A 16448-nucleotide genomic window follows, 5' to 3' on the forward strand; every position below is an offset into this window, starting at 1 on the left:
ACAGCCACTGACTACCCTTCTACAGCTAGGAAAAATCTTGTGGAATGTGATAACTATGGGAGAAGCTGCCTTGCTGGGCTGGGACACCTGTCACTGCAGACCTGTAACCTGTGAGCTACTTCTACAGGATTAAAACATAATCTGAAACTGGCCCTGGCAATCAGCAAGAGGGAGTTACAGAATGTGGGCGTTAGTCAGGTTCCCTCTGCTGTTCAGAGGAGCAGGAAAACTGCACTAGATTTCTTAGCTTTCTTTCAAGTACTTCATCACATGAAGGACTCGAGAGTTGAACATGCAGAGGACTGTCCTTGCCACTTCACGATTGGTTGCTCGGGGATAGAATTTTTTTGTATAAAAGATGAAAATTAACGCACCTTCATTTTTTACTTTTGCTCTATAAAATGTTTTCAAACACAACATTTACCTTGAGTCTCCACTTTCAGAAGTTACAAATGCACCTTTCACAAAGCAATAGCCTTAGGAAGTGAAGAAGTAGTTATAGCAACAAACCAGTGCCTGAGCTAAAAATAAAACCAGGAGCAGTCCCTTAGGGCATCTGAATAATTTCTCTTTTTTACTTATGTAGGGAAACATTTCAAAGTGACGGAGGGCAGGATAACATAGACTCAAGAGGAGGAGCAGCAACAGTGGTTCTTTAAAAGGTTCTAGTATTTTTAAGTTCTTTTCTCACATTTCAAGGGATCCTAAGCACTGATGTGAGTTCATCCAGGTTTCAGAAGACTCCCAGAAGTTTAAACAACTGCACTGGGAAGGTTTGTGTTTGTAAACATTTATTCTCTTGAACTGAAAAAGGCTTGCATCAGCACACATTGTACAGACTTGCAAATTACACAGATTGAAAAAAGGTTTGTTTCAGTAATGTGCAATGAATCTTTAATGTCCAGTGAGCATCTGCAAATGATGAAAACTTAAACCATTAAAAAGGTTTCCAGCACTTATCAAACACAATTATCTTAGCGTGAAAAGGAAGAGAGAGAGAGAGCCATACTGGTGGGGACACAATTAAAGTGCAAACATTTTGTCACTTGTGAAGATACATTTTAGTTTCTTCACACTTTCGCTAAAAAGAAATATTAAAATGTGATTCAGTGAACATTCTTTGTAACCCGTTCATATTCCCCTTTAAATAATTATTAAACTTGCTGGATCAGAAGCAAATCCTTCGAGGGTACAACCTTGTAATTTCTTTTGACGTTGTTTGAGTGAATTGCAAAGGAAAATGACCACTTAAGGAGTTAGTTACTAAAATGATTTTTTTTTTCCTTAAAAAAAAACTCAAAGAAAAAGAAAAAAGGAAACCACGAGGGACAAAGAACAGGTTAACTTGAAGATTTGGGGTAGTTTGCTAGAAAATTAATGTAATTCCTTGAAAATGGTTCTCTTTTCCCCTCCACCAATCCTCAGGTTCCTGCCTTGGAATGGACAGCTGTGTGCTGGCTGTGAAAAGGGATTATAAAATACAAATCTGCATATGGATTTTTATGAACATCTGCTGTACAATAGAACTTTGGATCTGATACAAGATTTCAAAAATATAAAACAAAACTACTATAAAAGTAGGGGGCATTTCCACAGCATTCCTCATGGAAAACTGCCTGTCGCCAAGGTGATTCCTTGCTATTGTCTGGGATTAACTCTGGAACTTTTCTTCTTCATCTTGCTGGATTCACCGGGTTATTTATTCTTCAATGGCAAATGTCGTATGACAAGACATCCCAGGAGTCTCCATGCAGAGAACAGAAACCCCGTGACATCAAACCAACCCAGGAGGGGGGAACATGGAAGCAGTCAAGGCTGAGTGTCCGTGGTGGAACTGCTACTGAGAACTGGCCCTCTCCAGGCCGTGGAGGTCGTAGTGCTTCTTGCTGGTTCTCAGCCTGAACTTGCCCACTGAGGTACTGCTTTGCTTCTTCAGCGCGTTCTGCGCCGCCGACATGGTGGGGAAGGCGGCCAGGACCGTGTAGGTGGAGGCCAAGTCACTGGGCTTGGATGGCTCCGTGCTCCCACTGCCATCCCCGCCGGAGCGGCGCTGCTGCGCGTGCAGGCACTGCACGTCCCGCACCCACCGGATCTTCGCTCCCACTTTGAACAGTTCTCCAAAGAGCTTCTCTGCCTCCAGCCGGGTGATGCCCTCTGGCAGCTCAGTAATTTCTAGGACTTTTCCCACAGCTGGAAGGAGAAAAGCAAATGAATCTGAGTTGGTCGTTGTACTTAATGAGACAACACACACAGTGGGAAATGAGTTATTTCATGCTTGTATCTCCACTTGGCTGATACCAAATGCACAGGCTTCCCATTCCTGATACTCCACAGAGCCTTTTGCTTTCACACTTAGCACTGCTTACAAATACAGTGTACAAATAGAAACTGAGAATACAAAGAGGGTCCTCAGAACAGAGAGGGAAAGATAATAAAATCATCACCAACTCATTTTACAGCAGGTTTCAGAACTCACTAGAGCATCTCACTGGCTTTGCCAGGTAACCCTTCACACATCATCATGCCAAAGAAACTAGTCTGTCTTCTCTCAAAAAAATCCTGTCCAGTAAATTGCAGAATGTTATAGAGAAATCATTTTTTACTAAGAGTTGATGGGAGGTAACACCTCCAGCAAAAATTCTTTGCAGTAAAGGTATGAAGATGCTGCCAAGTTTTATTTGGATGTGTCTTTACCAACTCCAAGGAGCTAATCTGTAGATCTCCTACCATGTCCCCCAAATCCATGGGATTATTTATATTAGAAGGGGGAAAATTAAAAAAGAAATAGCACAAATAATTTGTGGTTCACATCTGATTTCAGTTCTTATGCCAGTAAAAGGAAGCAGAGGTACCAATAATTAATATTTAATGTAACAATACAATAGAACTTACATCCAGTAAACTGACAAACTTGCTTTTCCTTTTAGCACTCCCCAATCCTGAACTTCTCTGGTCTTTTCTTCAGCCTTCAAAACTACACTTTTCTCATTTAATCTCCCTTTTTCCCTCTCTTCAAATCATGTCTTCCTCTCCATCCTTACATTTCCAGTGTTTGCCATGTCCATTTCTGTCCAATTTTTCTCTCCTGTGCTTTTCTTGTACCTTCCCAGCCCATGACCACAATTCATTTTTCTGCAGGACTGTGTCAGTCAGCAGTTCTGTACCTGGTTCTCCTGCCCCAAGATCTGTTGAAGCAGCCTTCTTTGCTGGTTTCTTTCCCCTGTTCCCATGTCTGTTCCCAGGTTGACACTGGAAAGATTGACACAAATGATGTTCTTTAGTGACAATGCATCAGTATCTTAAAATTTCTAGTCAGCTCAGGGAAAAGCAGTGCCAGGAATGTCTGGAAAATGACCTGCACTACCACGGTACAGAAAAGATTTCCATGTCCAATTTTAGTTTTGTAATCCCGCAGTTGGGCACATTCAATCCTTGGCTTCAGAAGAAAAGGATGGGATAAAAAAATCCCCTTAAATCTTCTGGGAAGAAGAACCCCTGCCCCAGCCACCACATCCTGAGCTGACACTGGGTAGAACTAAGCAAGGCAGAGGCAGGGGGTCTGTGTGTCTTAAAAATCAAATAAATGGCAAGACACTTCAACTTTGCTAACACTAATATTTTGGGTTTGTTCTTATAAGAAACAAACCCACTCTTTGTTTAGAAGTGCCCGTATGTATTTTTTTATTATATTTTAAATAGTTATTTGAATAAAAGAGAATCCTTTTAGCAAAGGGCCCTTTAGATTTTTGGAATTAGCCAGTGAATTGCTTAACATCAAAAAAATCCATAATCTACACTGTGCCTAAAAGCCAAACTTCAGACAAATGTTTCCACTTTTTTTTTTTTTTAATACAACGAACAAGAACAACGGGAAGTATTGACACAGAATAAAAAATGGTTGGAAAGCAAGCACCTTCCACTCAGTTGCTTTGCTAGTGCAATAACACATTCCCCTGTTCAGGGTGGTTATAATGGTTGTCCTAAATTTTTTCATTGTTGGCAGGAGATTGTTCTCTTTAATACCTGTTGGCTTGTTACTTGTCCTCGTAATAAAGATGGATTGTATTGCAGGGGTTGGCCAAGCAATGGGTATCTGGCATCTCCTTAAAGAGAAAGGTAATTAGAAGGGTTTTTCTGTTATATATGAAATCTTCCTCCAAGTTCCTCTTATGAGGTTTGTGTTACACAGAAGAGAAAGCAGAGTAACTGTGCACAAAGTTGTGTTTGGCTGGGCTCACAAACCCACACCTGGCACAAATCAGTGTCAGTCACAGACTAGTCCCAAGATGAAAAGGTACAAGCTTTCTAGTATTTAAGGATTACACTGAAAGTTTTGCTTCACTGCAGTCTTATCTAAGTCCTCTCATTTCAAAATGAGCTTAATAAGTCCAAAGCTCCCCTCAGCATGCTAATTTAGTCTTTTTTGTGGTTATATGCCTGATTAGAGCCAAGTAAATTTTCACATTCCTATTTGTTGCAAGGATCCACAAAGACAATGCAATAGGAGTTTTTAGTAATCCCAGCAGATTAAGGATCTGAGAGGTGTGCTTGGAACAGGCCTCTTGGAATTTCTACAACATCTGAATACAAAGCAATCACATAAAGATTATGCAGCAGATAAGACAAAGACAGACAAGAAAACAAGGGTTTCTTTGTCAGTGAGGAAGACACACAGAATTTTCTCTAACTTTTGTTTTAAAGTAAATCTTTGTGTAAAACAGACCCATTAATTTTGAGTTTGGGAAGATTTTGCTCATGACAAAGTGGTTTTTTACCATTTGTTTTTTAAACATTACCAACTATCCCATGTCAGTGGGATGTTTTCTGGTTTTCTGTTAACATGGCAGCCGAGGACTGAAGTTCTTCTACAAGGAATTGTTTCTGTCTTTGGGTGGTAATGTCTGAAATACTAACAGAAGCAGCAACGGTACCAGAGTCTCTGGAGGCTCTGATCCCATCCTGTTGTTCTACAGAGCAATGAAGAATGAATGCTTGCTCAGGCAGTGGTTTGATCTCAGCTCGTGATTTATGGTTAAAACTTGAAGCTGAATTCTAGCAAACATTGTATTAACATTTCCAATGCTGAAATGGGGAATTTCACAGTATGTGAAAGCCAGTGTGTTACAGAAGCTCTCACACCAACAAGGAGATCAAACGCCTTTGAGAATATGGGGGACAGTGTCAGTGAAGTTTTCCATGATGCCTGAGTGAATAATTTTGGCAATCCTGCTTCAACAGCAATACTGCTGAAGAGAGCAGAAAATCCCCATAGAACCTGTATTTTAAAACATTCAGATAGAAAACAGAGACACATTGTAGTTGACTGAAAATATACCTTGTGCAGGGACAAAAGGTCTAGAAAACTGGGACACAATAGAAAGAGGTGTTAAGGTGGGACGGATGTTCTTCATGTTCGACAGCTGAGCTGGTGCTGGTGACTGCGCCGGTGAGGTGACAGGACTACCTAGTTGAGGACTGTGCTGCAACTGGAACAAACACCACATTAGTGTTCTAAAAAGTACCTACTTGAACAAGCTAAACAGCACCTACAGCCTTCAAAGGCTGAAGTGAAGTTAAAATAAGTTTACTTTATTATTAAATGTATTCTGAGCAGATTTTAATTCTCCAAAAAGAACTTTTGAAGAACCATGCAAAGGTGCAGTTCATGTAGATCAGGCCCCAGCTCCCACCTGAGCAGCACCGTCTAAAGTGCTGAGTTCTGTGGCCTTGTGCCCCCGGGGATGGTCACAGTAGTACTTGCTGTGTTTCCTCTGCGGAGGGGACGGGTTCCGGGGCTGGGCATTGCTGGGGATGTTGAGCTGCATCATCACCACCCCCCCGCCTGGAGGGGGTGCTACTGCTGCAAGACAGGGAGCCAGAGGGTACAGTTACTCATCACACATCCCACAGCAGGCAGGAATTCACAAAACTGGGAAGTAACATCGGGAATGTTTGGCTAAATAAGCTGCTCAGTCCCAGAAAACTAGAGCGGTATCTCCTGTACAATTACATTTCCACTAGCAGACACATCTGCAATAGTAACTTAGAGAGGGCTTCCCAGAACAGGAAGAGAGTGGAGCCACAAACTCATTGCTGAGAATATTTTAGAAAGCAATCACTCTATTCAGTAGTAGTTGGAAGTGAATATTCAACATTCACTGCAGTTTCTGTCAGAGCAATGTGTTGCAGGATGTGATATTATGCAAAACCAAGCCTCATTTAAAATTAGAAGTTTCCTGGTTAGTTTTACATGATGCACAGCAATGCAGACTCCAAATGATTTCTCTGCTAGGATGGCATTTATCAGAAAGATCTGGGATCAGCCTTTAGCCTGGGCTCTCAGCGAGCTTACCCACCCTTACAAGTTCTCTATAGGAACACTCTCCTGGGCAGATGCTGCAAATGGACCCCACATCCTGCACCACTCGGGTACTGTGGGAGCTACAGCAATGGTAGAGTCAGGGGAGAACACCTGAACATCCAACACTGTTCCATGAGGTTTCCCACCAGGAACTGTGACAAAAGCCTGCCCAAGAGAAACCATCTTCCTCTGGCCTGGCTGTGCCCCAGGTAATTTATAGAATGTTTCTTTTACTTGTAAATGGTTGTTTGCAGTTTCCTTCTCTGCTCTCCACACTGCTCACAGCATTTCTCAGAAACCACGGTTAAAACACAGGGTTTAACCATCGTTTAATCACCCATCTTTAAAGCAGGAGTCTGGAATCTTCTCAATGTAACACCACTGTCACCTCATCAGTTAGAACAGCCAGATACAGATGATAAAATGCATTCAGCTGGCATTTTTTAAAATGGCCTATTGTTTTCACTACCCCTGGGCTCCATAAAAACAGACTTCTTCAAAAACCAAACCAAACAATGTAGAATAATGAACTCATAACATTAAAACTGCACCAGCTTTTGTAAATTGTATTCAGAAATATTTATTAAATTGGTAAATGAACTATTAGTGTTTTCACATCTGTACTTTCTCTTCAAAGGCCAGAAGTTCTACCCACATGTTACAGATTGCAATGGAAGCACCAGATACTTGGCCACCTTTAGCAGAGGATATAAATTTAGGAGTCCCTGCAAGAGTGAGTACATTGTGAGTATTTCTATTTTGTTGCACAGCAGAATAAAATACAGCTCTGTTTATGACTACTACATAATCAGAATAATATATAACAACAGTTTCCAAGTGGCAAAGCCACAGACTTATGTAGTCCCTATACATAAACCTGAGATGTACCAAACAACCTATATACACACACTACATTTAACACACAAAAATGGCACTCATTTTAATATTCTATGATGCATATATTTATAAATACTATAAATGATAGTTATTTCCATCTTACTGGTTTATAGTACAGTATTTTATTCTGCAGCACTCCAGCACACTCTTTTGATTTTGTTCTGTGAGAATGGAACACCCCACAAAAATGCTCCTGTCTTTTGAAACCCTTTCCATTTCTAGAGCACCATTTCTAAAAATGTGTCACGATCTGAAATGCAATTTAAACTGCAAAAGAAAACTTCATGTATCCAGAAAATCTTGTTCTTTTTACTGCTTGTAGTTCCACAGCCTTTCAGTAAGTGGAAATAAATGGAATTCTTCTCCTAAACAGGCATCCTGACAACATGAAGTGTCATACAACAAATTAGTCAGTTTGTAGATGCTTTATCACCTGTCAAATCCACAGGAAGGGAAACCCAGAAGAAATCCTTCAAAGCCTTGCCAGATTTACAGCCTGGTCCTCTGTAACACAACTCTGCTCCTTGTCTGTACCTCCTCAGTGTCCCTCCCTCAGTGGCCTTGATTCAGCACCTCAATGTCACTGAAAAGCATGTTTTTCTTTATTCTCTCAGAATTTATTCTCCCTCCCCCATAGAGGGCTTTCCCTTTCCTCAAACATCTTTAAATCACAGTTTAACAGTTCTGAACCAGGCCATCAAAACTGCACAAAACCTGCACTTCCAGGATAGATTAGGAGGGCAGAAAAAAAACAAACTAGTGCAAGGCCCACTTTGGATATTCTGAAATTACAACATTCCACAATTAAAGCCAAACAAACCTGAAGCAAAATGGAAACAAAATCGAAGCTGCCCATGAACTATATAATACACTGCTAATCCAGCTATCTTGCCACTTAACTGCATGTTATCTATTTACTCATAGACAGGTTCTAAAAATATCTTAAAAGATAATGTTTGTAAGACACACCACATCTGTAGCAGAATCTGGGTGACTGACCTAGGGTGGTTTCATCTATTGCTTGCTTGCAAAATACTGACATAGCACTATTTGAGATTATCTCTTTTTTACCAAGCCAGTAATGTATCAAATTTCCTCCTGGCAAGATAAAGACAGTGCCACTGTGATCACAGGATTGTTCTAGAATCTCTTGTCTGGAGGTTCAGACTAACCCTAGTGCTCTTACCTTCCTGACCAGTTCATCAATGTTATGCTTTGAACTTCAGAGCCTTAAGTGTTTGGACATTAACATTTATAAAGGTTTCATGGATTGACAAGTTCTATGTCACCACTGTTTTCAAACACATTGAGGCTGCTACTTACACCCCTTCTAGAGATCACCCAAGTATTTGTAGATCCAAACCTTCTGAACCTGTTTTAAGTGCTTTGCTAAGTGACATTTACCTGCTGAAGGCTGCTCCAGGCTGGCTATTGTTTCATTTTAGTTCCAAGTTGTCATTTTAGAAGTTACAATAATAGCAATTCAGATGAAGAATTACAAAAAACTTCAGAGCTGGCCCTGGAGTTGCAGTTGTTGCAGCAGTTCTAGCAGTTAGCCATGAAATCTGATCATTTACAGCAGGTTCTAGACAGAATGGCTTAGATGAAAATCCCAATAAAATATACCTTTTTTTGGCTGCATGATGGACAGAGCAGTGGGTGAACTTTTACATGATGAGGGTGGAGACACTATGCTGTAGTGCACAAGGGAAGCAGCCTGTTGTGGCTTTGACTTGGATGAAGGTGGCAATAATGTAGGAGGTGATGGCTTCTGACTTGAGTGGTTGCTATAAACTATGGAAGTAAAAGCAGTAAATAAGGCTACCATAAAAACAGAACACCCCACACAGCTTCCAAGTACTTTTAGCTTTTCAGCAGGTCAAAAAGCGACCTCTCCTCTATCCAAACCCAGAACACAGTTTGCAAACTCTCCTCAGGACCTCTTAAGAAAATCACTACTCCTGCTTCGTTAGTGAAATCTAGAATGTGCTTGAGTAGAAGAGCTGAGTAACTGCACTGCTGCCCAGATGGACCTTGCTCCTTCTGGCAAATGCAAACCCAAACCTCGGAATTCTCAGACCCGTCTGGCTATTCAGGAAAGGATGAAAGTCATTCTGCTGACATGCAGGTCTGTCCCAACTCACAAGTGGCCATACAAGGCACTGTGATGTGCCTTGAGAGATTTCAATCATAAACAAGTCGAGATGTCAAATCAACCTGCCTCAGGTTAAAAATGGAAAATAAATTCAGATATGGAGGAAAGAAGGCAACAGAATAGAGCAGTTAATTGTAAATCAAACCCTAAATAGCAAATATCTAATCACACAGCACAGTAATAACAGACATTGTTTTAAGCTTTATTCCCCCAACCTGCACACTGCTGTCCTTGGAGCTGCTGGGAGTTGCACGGTGATGTTGTTCTAGGAAACTGTATCTGCTCCGATCCAGGAGGCTGCAAATATCCTACTGATGAACTGTAATAATAAAAAAAGAACATGACTAACAGGCATTTATGCCCCACTCATTTATTTAATCACGACTGCTGCATCTGCTGTCTCCACGTACTGCAAGTCACTGAGATTTGTTAATTTTAAATCAATATTTCCACCTACCCCTGAATCTGCTCATTCTTCAGAAGACTGAAGTTTCACACCTGCTCCTTGGGAAAAACACATGCCCTGCCTACACTGAGAAGCTGTACTAATTCACCTGTTTTGATACACTATTTTTGTGTCCATAGCACTAGATCAGCAAAAAGACATGGAGAAGAATAAAAAAAAGACAACTTTTTCCTCAGTTAACCAGAATTTGGGATGCAGTCTCCCAGCTGCAGGATGGCCCCACAGAGCTGAGGCAGCTGATCAGCAACCAATCCACACAGCCCAGAGAAGGGATTGTCTTTCCATGGCTTTTCTGAACAGGGTGTGGGAAAAAGAAGATGACTCAAAGGGATAAACAACCATTCAGCTGTTTGTAACATGTAGGACAGGGATAACAGGGATAACTTTAACAGTTTATTTATGTCACGAGTTTTTTCAGGGTAATCACGAAAAACAGGTAATTAACAGACATAGTGAGATTCTATCATACCACAAACTGCTCAGCCAGAACATCAGGTTTGTGGCCTACAGTCAGAATGGTGCCTATAGAATCCTGTACTAACAGATAAACTTTCTGAGAAAAAAAAATTCCTTCAAATTCTGGGAAAAAAGTAGGTTTACTCCTCTTGGACTTACCATTTTTACCTCCATTTTCACAAGTTTGTTCCATCCTTTGTCCCACAGTTCAACTATATAATATTAATTTAAGGATGCCCTTCCATTAAAGCAGACAAAACCCACTGAAAACTAACACAGCTTCTCATCTGCTTATTGATCCTATTTTTCAGTAGTGGCCTGTAGGTTTGGCCCTTTCAGCTCTAGCAGAACAGCATCCTGCTTTCCTTGTCAGTGCTGCAGCAGAACTCTTCTGAGGAAAGCAGGATGCTGTCATTAGTTGCTTGTCTGCTCTGAATTCCTAATAAATGTTTCCCTGTTCAAAAGAGAGGGACATTCTAACTGACACAAAAGATCAAGCAACAAAACTTACTTCAAAAAAGTCTAGGATTATGCCTACCTGTGACTTCACTGAACCTCAAACAGAACTACAGAAAAGGATTAAAACCCTTCAGATAGAAGGAAAGAGAATTCAGATTTCAGTAGCTGAAGGCATGAGGCAATGACACAAATACTACTGAAGTCTCTGCACTCACAAAAAGATGAAACAAGCTCCACACTGCTGCTGCTTGTTTAAAAGCTGCCAGGTATTTTTAAATGCTGCACATTTCTAAGTTCAAAAAACTAGAGAAAGAAAAATTTGTAACAAGCACAAAGCCTAATTAATTTTTTTAGGTCCATGCCTGTCTGTTCTCAAACACTCAGACTGTGTTGGGAACAAACAAGGATATGCAGGGAGGGCTGTACGTGGAGGTAAAAAAAAAAGAAAAAAGGTTATTTGTCAAACAAAAGCCAAGCATAGGAAAAAGTTTCTATACTTGTTTCATTCTGGGATTCAAATTCTTTTTTCTCTACACATTATAGTCAAGCAGTGTCCTTGACTAACCCAGTGAATATGGACAGTCAAATATTACTGCAAAAGGCATCACTGCTGAGCATGAGGGGCTTCAGGGGGAAGAGAAGGAGTGCAGAAAATTCAAGAGGTGGAACTGCAGTGAAGTATTGCTGAAAGTAATACAGAGACAATGTTTTCCAGTCCTGCAAGTCTGTCACAATTACAGCACTACTGGTTGTTTCAGTTAATTGCATAAGAGCAAAAATCAACAGACAGTGTCTAAGTCTGCCTTTAAAACACGTTTTGATATCTGCAGGACTAAAAGCAGATCCTGGCAGTGCTACAAAGCCTTTAAACCTGGTTATTGAGAAATCTGGTATCAGTTCAACTCACCTTAAATTATTCTGTTGACCTGATGGAATGACACTGTAGTAAACTGGCATTCCTGTGGTGGGCAATCCTTGATTGGACTGACTGGGAATTATGACAGGCTGCTGATATGTCTGCTGGGGCACTGCTTGGGAACCTTGAGGCACCGAAACCTGCAATGGGAAACACACTCAGATCTTCTCCTGCAGACAAGGTTCCTTTCTGCCTCCTGACCATCCTAGCTGATACAAGAATTTAAAAAACCACAAACCCAGAAACTGAAAGAACTTCTGGAATTCTCTAAATCCAGAAGACTAGTGACAATAGTGGTTGAAATAACAGTGGTTTATTAAAAAAAACCTCCTTCTTCTCCAAAAATGGAAATTTTGGCTCCAAGGGACTCCATCAATTAACAAGAGATTTTCTCTACAAAAGAAAGTGGGGTAGTGGGGAAGGAAATCTTATAAGATTTTCTTCCCCACCCTCTGAATTTAACAGCAACTAACACAGCACTTGGCTTTAAACAGGACTAGAACTTGTATCTTGTGACAGACATTTTTCTCACTTCAGGTGTGGGTTTGTGTTTAATTTCTGTCCCCTGCTTGCAGCTTTCTGCCATAATACAAAGCAAAGCTCTAGAGAAACATAAACACTCAAACACAGGGCAGAGTGACTGGAAAGTCATGATTGCATCACCCACCTGATAGGATGGCACTGAAGGATATGGAACAATCACACCTTGAATTTGATTCCCAACGTTGTTGTGTTGGCCACTGACTAGATTTTGATTCTGAGACTGCTGAACTCCAACTAAACCCTGGTAGTTTTGCTGCTGGTTGGGCAAAATCTGGTAACCTGAAATTATACATTTAAATCTTACTTTGAAATAATGAACACATTTTATATACAGTTGTCTATGTGAAAACATGTGTAGCATTTTCCAATGGCTTGTTAAATCCAGCAACTTCATAACAGTTGAACTTCTCATGCATATAAAAGAAGCCAACATTAATAATATTAATAATTTATTCACTTGGATTCAGCATGAAATCCTATAATACTGCTGGCAGTGCTGCTCCCACATGCGTGCAGGATTTATTTGCACTGGAGTTACATGCATTAACACCTCCAAAGCACTTGAACAAAGCATGCTAGACAATATCAACCCAATCCATTGTCTATTACGAACAAGGCCATTCCAGGCACATCAGTTTTGAAATTCCAGCTGTGCCAAGTTCAGCTGGTGCCTCAGGTGCCCAGGGGTCAGAACATCTTGGCTGCGATTCAAAACTGAATCCGACTTCAGGAATATTTGTGTAAGGCGTGTGTGCAAATCTTTTTCAAAGGGGCAATTTCTACTGCAATCCGTGATGCTGAAACCAACTGGGAGCTGAGAAAAATCTTCCAGGTGGAAGCCACACTGATGTACAGTGGAAGACCTCCATACTCAAAGTTATCTTAGGGATTAAAAAGAAAGATTTTCAAAATCACCCCTCTATAGTGTCTCTACAACAGTTTAGTATCGCTTAAACTGTATCCTTCGAAAAATGCCTAAAAAAATCCCATCCCCCAAAACCCAAACCAAAACACCCCAAGCATGAGTGCCAAATCTGTGCATTTATTAAATCCAACCTGAGCTCCCACTTTGTTCTTTTTTAACAAAGCATATATAGGTAACTGCTCCCATGAGCAAACACATGCAGAACACAGTCCTTGCTGTCATGTTCTATCATACAGGTGTGCACTACTTACCCTGTCAGCAAAACACTGTCAGTGTTTCTGAGACAAACCAGTTATCGCTCCAGACTAACAAAACTGGGCTTGTCAAGATGCACTGACGGCCAGAAGAGTCTGTGTTTGAGTTGGACACGTTCACAGTCTACTGACCTCGACACTCCCCATGCTCCCTACCTTGGCACAGAACTATAATAAAGCAAATTTAGCTGCAAAAACTCACTCGGTTTGTCTTTAAACTGTGTTAAAAGAATGGGATGGTCTATTCTGGAAGTAATTCAGTTCCCACAAAACACCTTTTTGTGAACAACACCCACCAGTGTTCATTGACGACACCCACCCGGGGTACAATGAACACTGTGCACTAACAGCCTCAGCTCGCTGTCTCTACAGAAATTGCAACAAGGAACACTAAAAGAAGACTGTTAATAGAATCAAATATTGCTTCAGAAAATTAAAGGGAAGAAGGTTGAGTTTGTTAAAACCAAGACAGCTATTCACTAGAAACACACAACACTATAAATATTTGCAGAGGACTAGACAAAACTTCAGAACAATGCATGCTTGAAGGAGGATTAGTAATTAGAATTTTTAATAACTCTTAAGTTTGAACTGTGCACAAAATCCCCTTCATATCTGTAATAAACAAAATGTTTAAATATGCTTTGTTCCAAAATGGTCCCTAAAAGCAGGAGAATGGGAAGTTGTGGTGTGTGACAGACCCAATCAATACACCTGCAGCCTAAACCCCTCATGTCCCAGAAATTGCCATGGAGCTGGGAGTACTTTTTCAGCTTTTTCTGGCACTTCCAGAGACAGACACGATCAATTTTGCAAGCAGAGAGAACTGGAACCACACAAATTGACTGCCACGGAGCTTCCCCAGAGCATTCCAAAGAATGCTCTATTTTTAGCCTCACAATTTCACCTCTCAGAGATGGGCTGACAGAAATGCAGCTCTCAGCACAAACCTCACACCTGCCAGAGCAGTTTGTCCCATGGCACAGAAATACCCTGAAACTGCAGGTAAAAAAAAAAAAGCATGCTGCTTAATATTTACATGATCTTAAAAACAACTGTTAATATAAGAACAGGTTATTTACAGAATATACATTTTGTGACAAACACACCCAGAGTGAGAAACAGCCTTTATTCAAGAACAGAGGAGCCAGTACAACCACTTGGTTAACAAGCTGGGAGTTCATGAGCTTGCTTACAACTGTTACAACTACAGCTACTGTTACAACTCGAATGGTTTTATCCCTGAGCCTTGAGAGGCACAAGCCAATTGAAGTTCAGGTGATGTTCCTACAGGAACTGGAGTTCAGGCTGATTTTTTAACCCCCCTGTAGTCAGGTCTCACGGTAACTGGGCTCGCATGATCATGGCAATCAGAAATGCCTTTTTCTTAAAGAGAGTTTTCTTCTCCCAACATCTTTTGGGCAACCAAAGCATTTTTACTAAAAGTGAACCCCCCAAATGTTTCCCCTGAAGCCCCTTTAAAAAGGAAGGCAGGAAGCAGCTGAAAAAGAGACCGGTTCACTGTGAGAAATGTAAACCTCTCAGACAGTGTTACGGCCCCGAATCCAGCAGCTCATCAGCAAAGTCAGGCCACTCCACAACATTAGACCAGAAGTGGCTCCAGTTGCCAAGCTCTCCGAAGCTGTCACCTTTTATCTGAATTTGTGTTTGCAAAGCCATTTCACAGTTAGTAACCACTTTATGAGATGAATAAACCCCACAGCTTTTTTGTAATACAAGGTCTGTAACTCTCCTTTTTGACCAGGCACGTTGCTGTGTGAGCCAAGGAACGTGCTGCCCTTTGGCTCCAAAACAGCCACTGCTAATAAGCATCAACAACTTCAGGTGCAGCTTCATGTCAAATTAATACCAACATTAATGGTTTAAAATAAATTACAGAAGTGAACTTTCAAATACACCATCTCATGAGCAGTTTTCAGAACAGAAAGCATGCCATGGAATGGCATAGAATCAGCACAGAATGCTGATTCAAATTTGCCTATAATGCAGTAAATGAGAACCAGCAATGGCTGGACAGCAGTTTGGAGAGTTTCAGTTCAACACTAATTATGGCATTGCTGGTAAGATCCTCCTGTCTCCCATTAGTGCCAGTGAACACCAAATAACCAAACACTGAATATAGTTATAGACTGGACTACCCCTTAACTACTTCAACATCATATCCTGATGTCAGGAGCACAAGGCACACATCAAAGCAGTGAAGTCGCTCTCTGCACAGCTTGTTCATTGTATTTCTTCAGGACAGAGAGAGGGAGTTGATCTGCTGACACTTTTCACCCACAGGCACTGAAGTTCAGTTAAATGTAAAGGGCTAAAAACATACGAGAAAGAGACTGACTTACCCAAGAGCAACCAGCTCAGCCCTTTGCATCTCCTCCCCCCGTGCTTCCCCTCTCAGACTGGCTTGTTTAGCTACACATACCCTGAGCTCTGAGCTGGGGCCCTTGTGTGCTGTTCACACAGGGTGTCCCCAGTGGGGAGTAATCCCAGCTGAGCCTCAGACTTTTTGCTATTAAGTAGTCTAGGTATTAAAAATTCTGAGGAAGGAAAGCAGGTTGTGTAATACAGTTGGGTAACACATCTTTAACACCACTGGATAAAACAAGTTGCAAATCCAAGTAATTTGTTTTCCTTTGAAAAAATCTCAATATACTTTCACTTCCAAAGACTGGAAGGTGGTGATCTGTTTTACAGTAAGCAGGTACCTACAGTATTTTAAAACAACCTGACAACTCTACCATAAGTGGGCATGAAATCTTGACAATTCTACAGTGAAATAATCCTGTGTAAGTTTGTGAACTGAACCCTGAATAACAACTAAAGTGTTACAACTATTGGAGCACTTCCTAGAAGAACTGCAGAAGAGGAGCCATCCCTTCTACAGGCTACTACATACAACAGCTATAAAGAAATCCAGTTAGTATTTGTAAAAGCTGATCTTTCATCCTGCTTCTGTAGAGCAACAGACAGTTGGGAGCAGGAATTAAAAAAAATC

At 41.0% G+C, this 16448-nt stretch overlaps 1 protein-coding gene across 12 annotated transcripts in view; it reads right to left on the reverse strand.

The window, feature by feature from the left end:
- Nucleotides 1-774: 774 nt before the first annotated feature.
- The window catches only part of R3HDM1 (R3H domain containing 1), a 76129-nt gene continuing 60455 nt past the window's right edge, over nucleotides 775-16448 (reverse strand). For 7 of the 12 annotated variants that reach the window (XM_018078872.1, XM_029962205.1, XM_029962206.1 and 4 more), the window contains 9 exons: nucleotides 12378-12532; nucleotides 11702-11850; nucleotides 9629-9732; nucleotides 8885-9052; nucleotides 5691-5860; nucleotides 5336-5486; nucleotides 4024-4103; nucleotides 3165-3249; nucleotides 775-2190 (listed from right to left, as the gene is read on the reverse strand). In XM_018078872.1, coding sequence (XP_017934361.1) covers nucleotides 1838-2190; nucleotides 3165-3249; nucleotides 4024-4103; nucleotides 5336-5486; nucleotides 5691-5860; nucleotides 8885-9052; nucleotides 9629-9732; nucleotides 11702-11850; nucleotides 12378-12532 — 1415 coding nt within the window. In that variant the 3' untranslated portion in view covers nucleotides 775-1837. The remainder of the gene's footprint in view (nucleotides 2191-3164; nucleotides 3250-4023; nucleotides 4104-5335; nucleotides 5487-5690; nucleotides 5861-8884; nucleotides 9053-9628; nucleotides 9733-11701; nucleotides 11851-12377; nucleotides 12533-16448) is intronic. The other 5 variants (XM_029962208.1, XM_029962211.1, XM_029962204.1 and 2 more) reach the window with 4 other exon arrangements.

Source organism: Manacus vitellinus, unplaced genomic scaffold (genome assembly GCF_001715985.3).
Source record: "Manacus vitellinus isolate BGI_N305 unplaced genomic scaffold, ASM171598v3 scaffold_43_pilon, whole genome shotgun sequence".
In the NCBI taxonomy this organism is placed as follows: domain Eukaryota; kingdom Metazoa; phylum Chordata; class Aves; order Passeriformes; family Pipridae; genus Manacus; species Manacus vitellinus.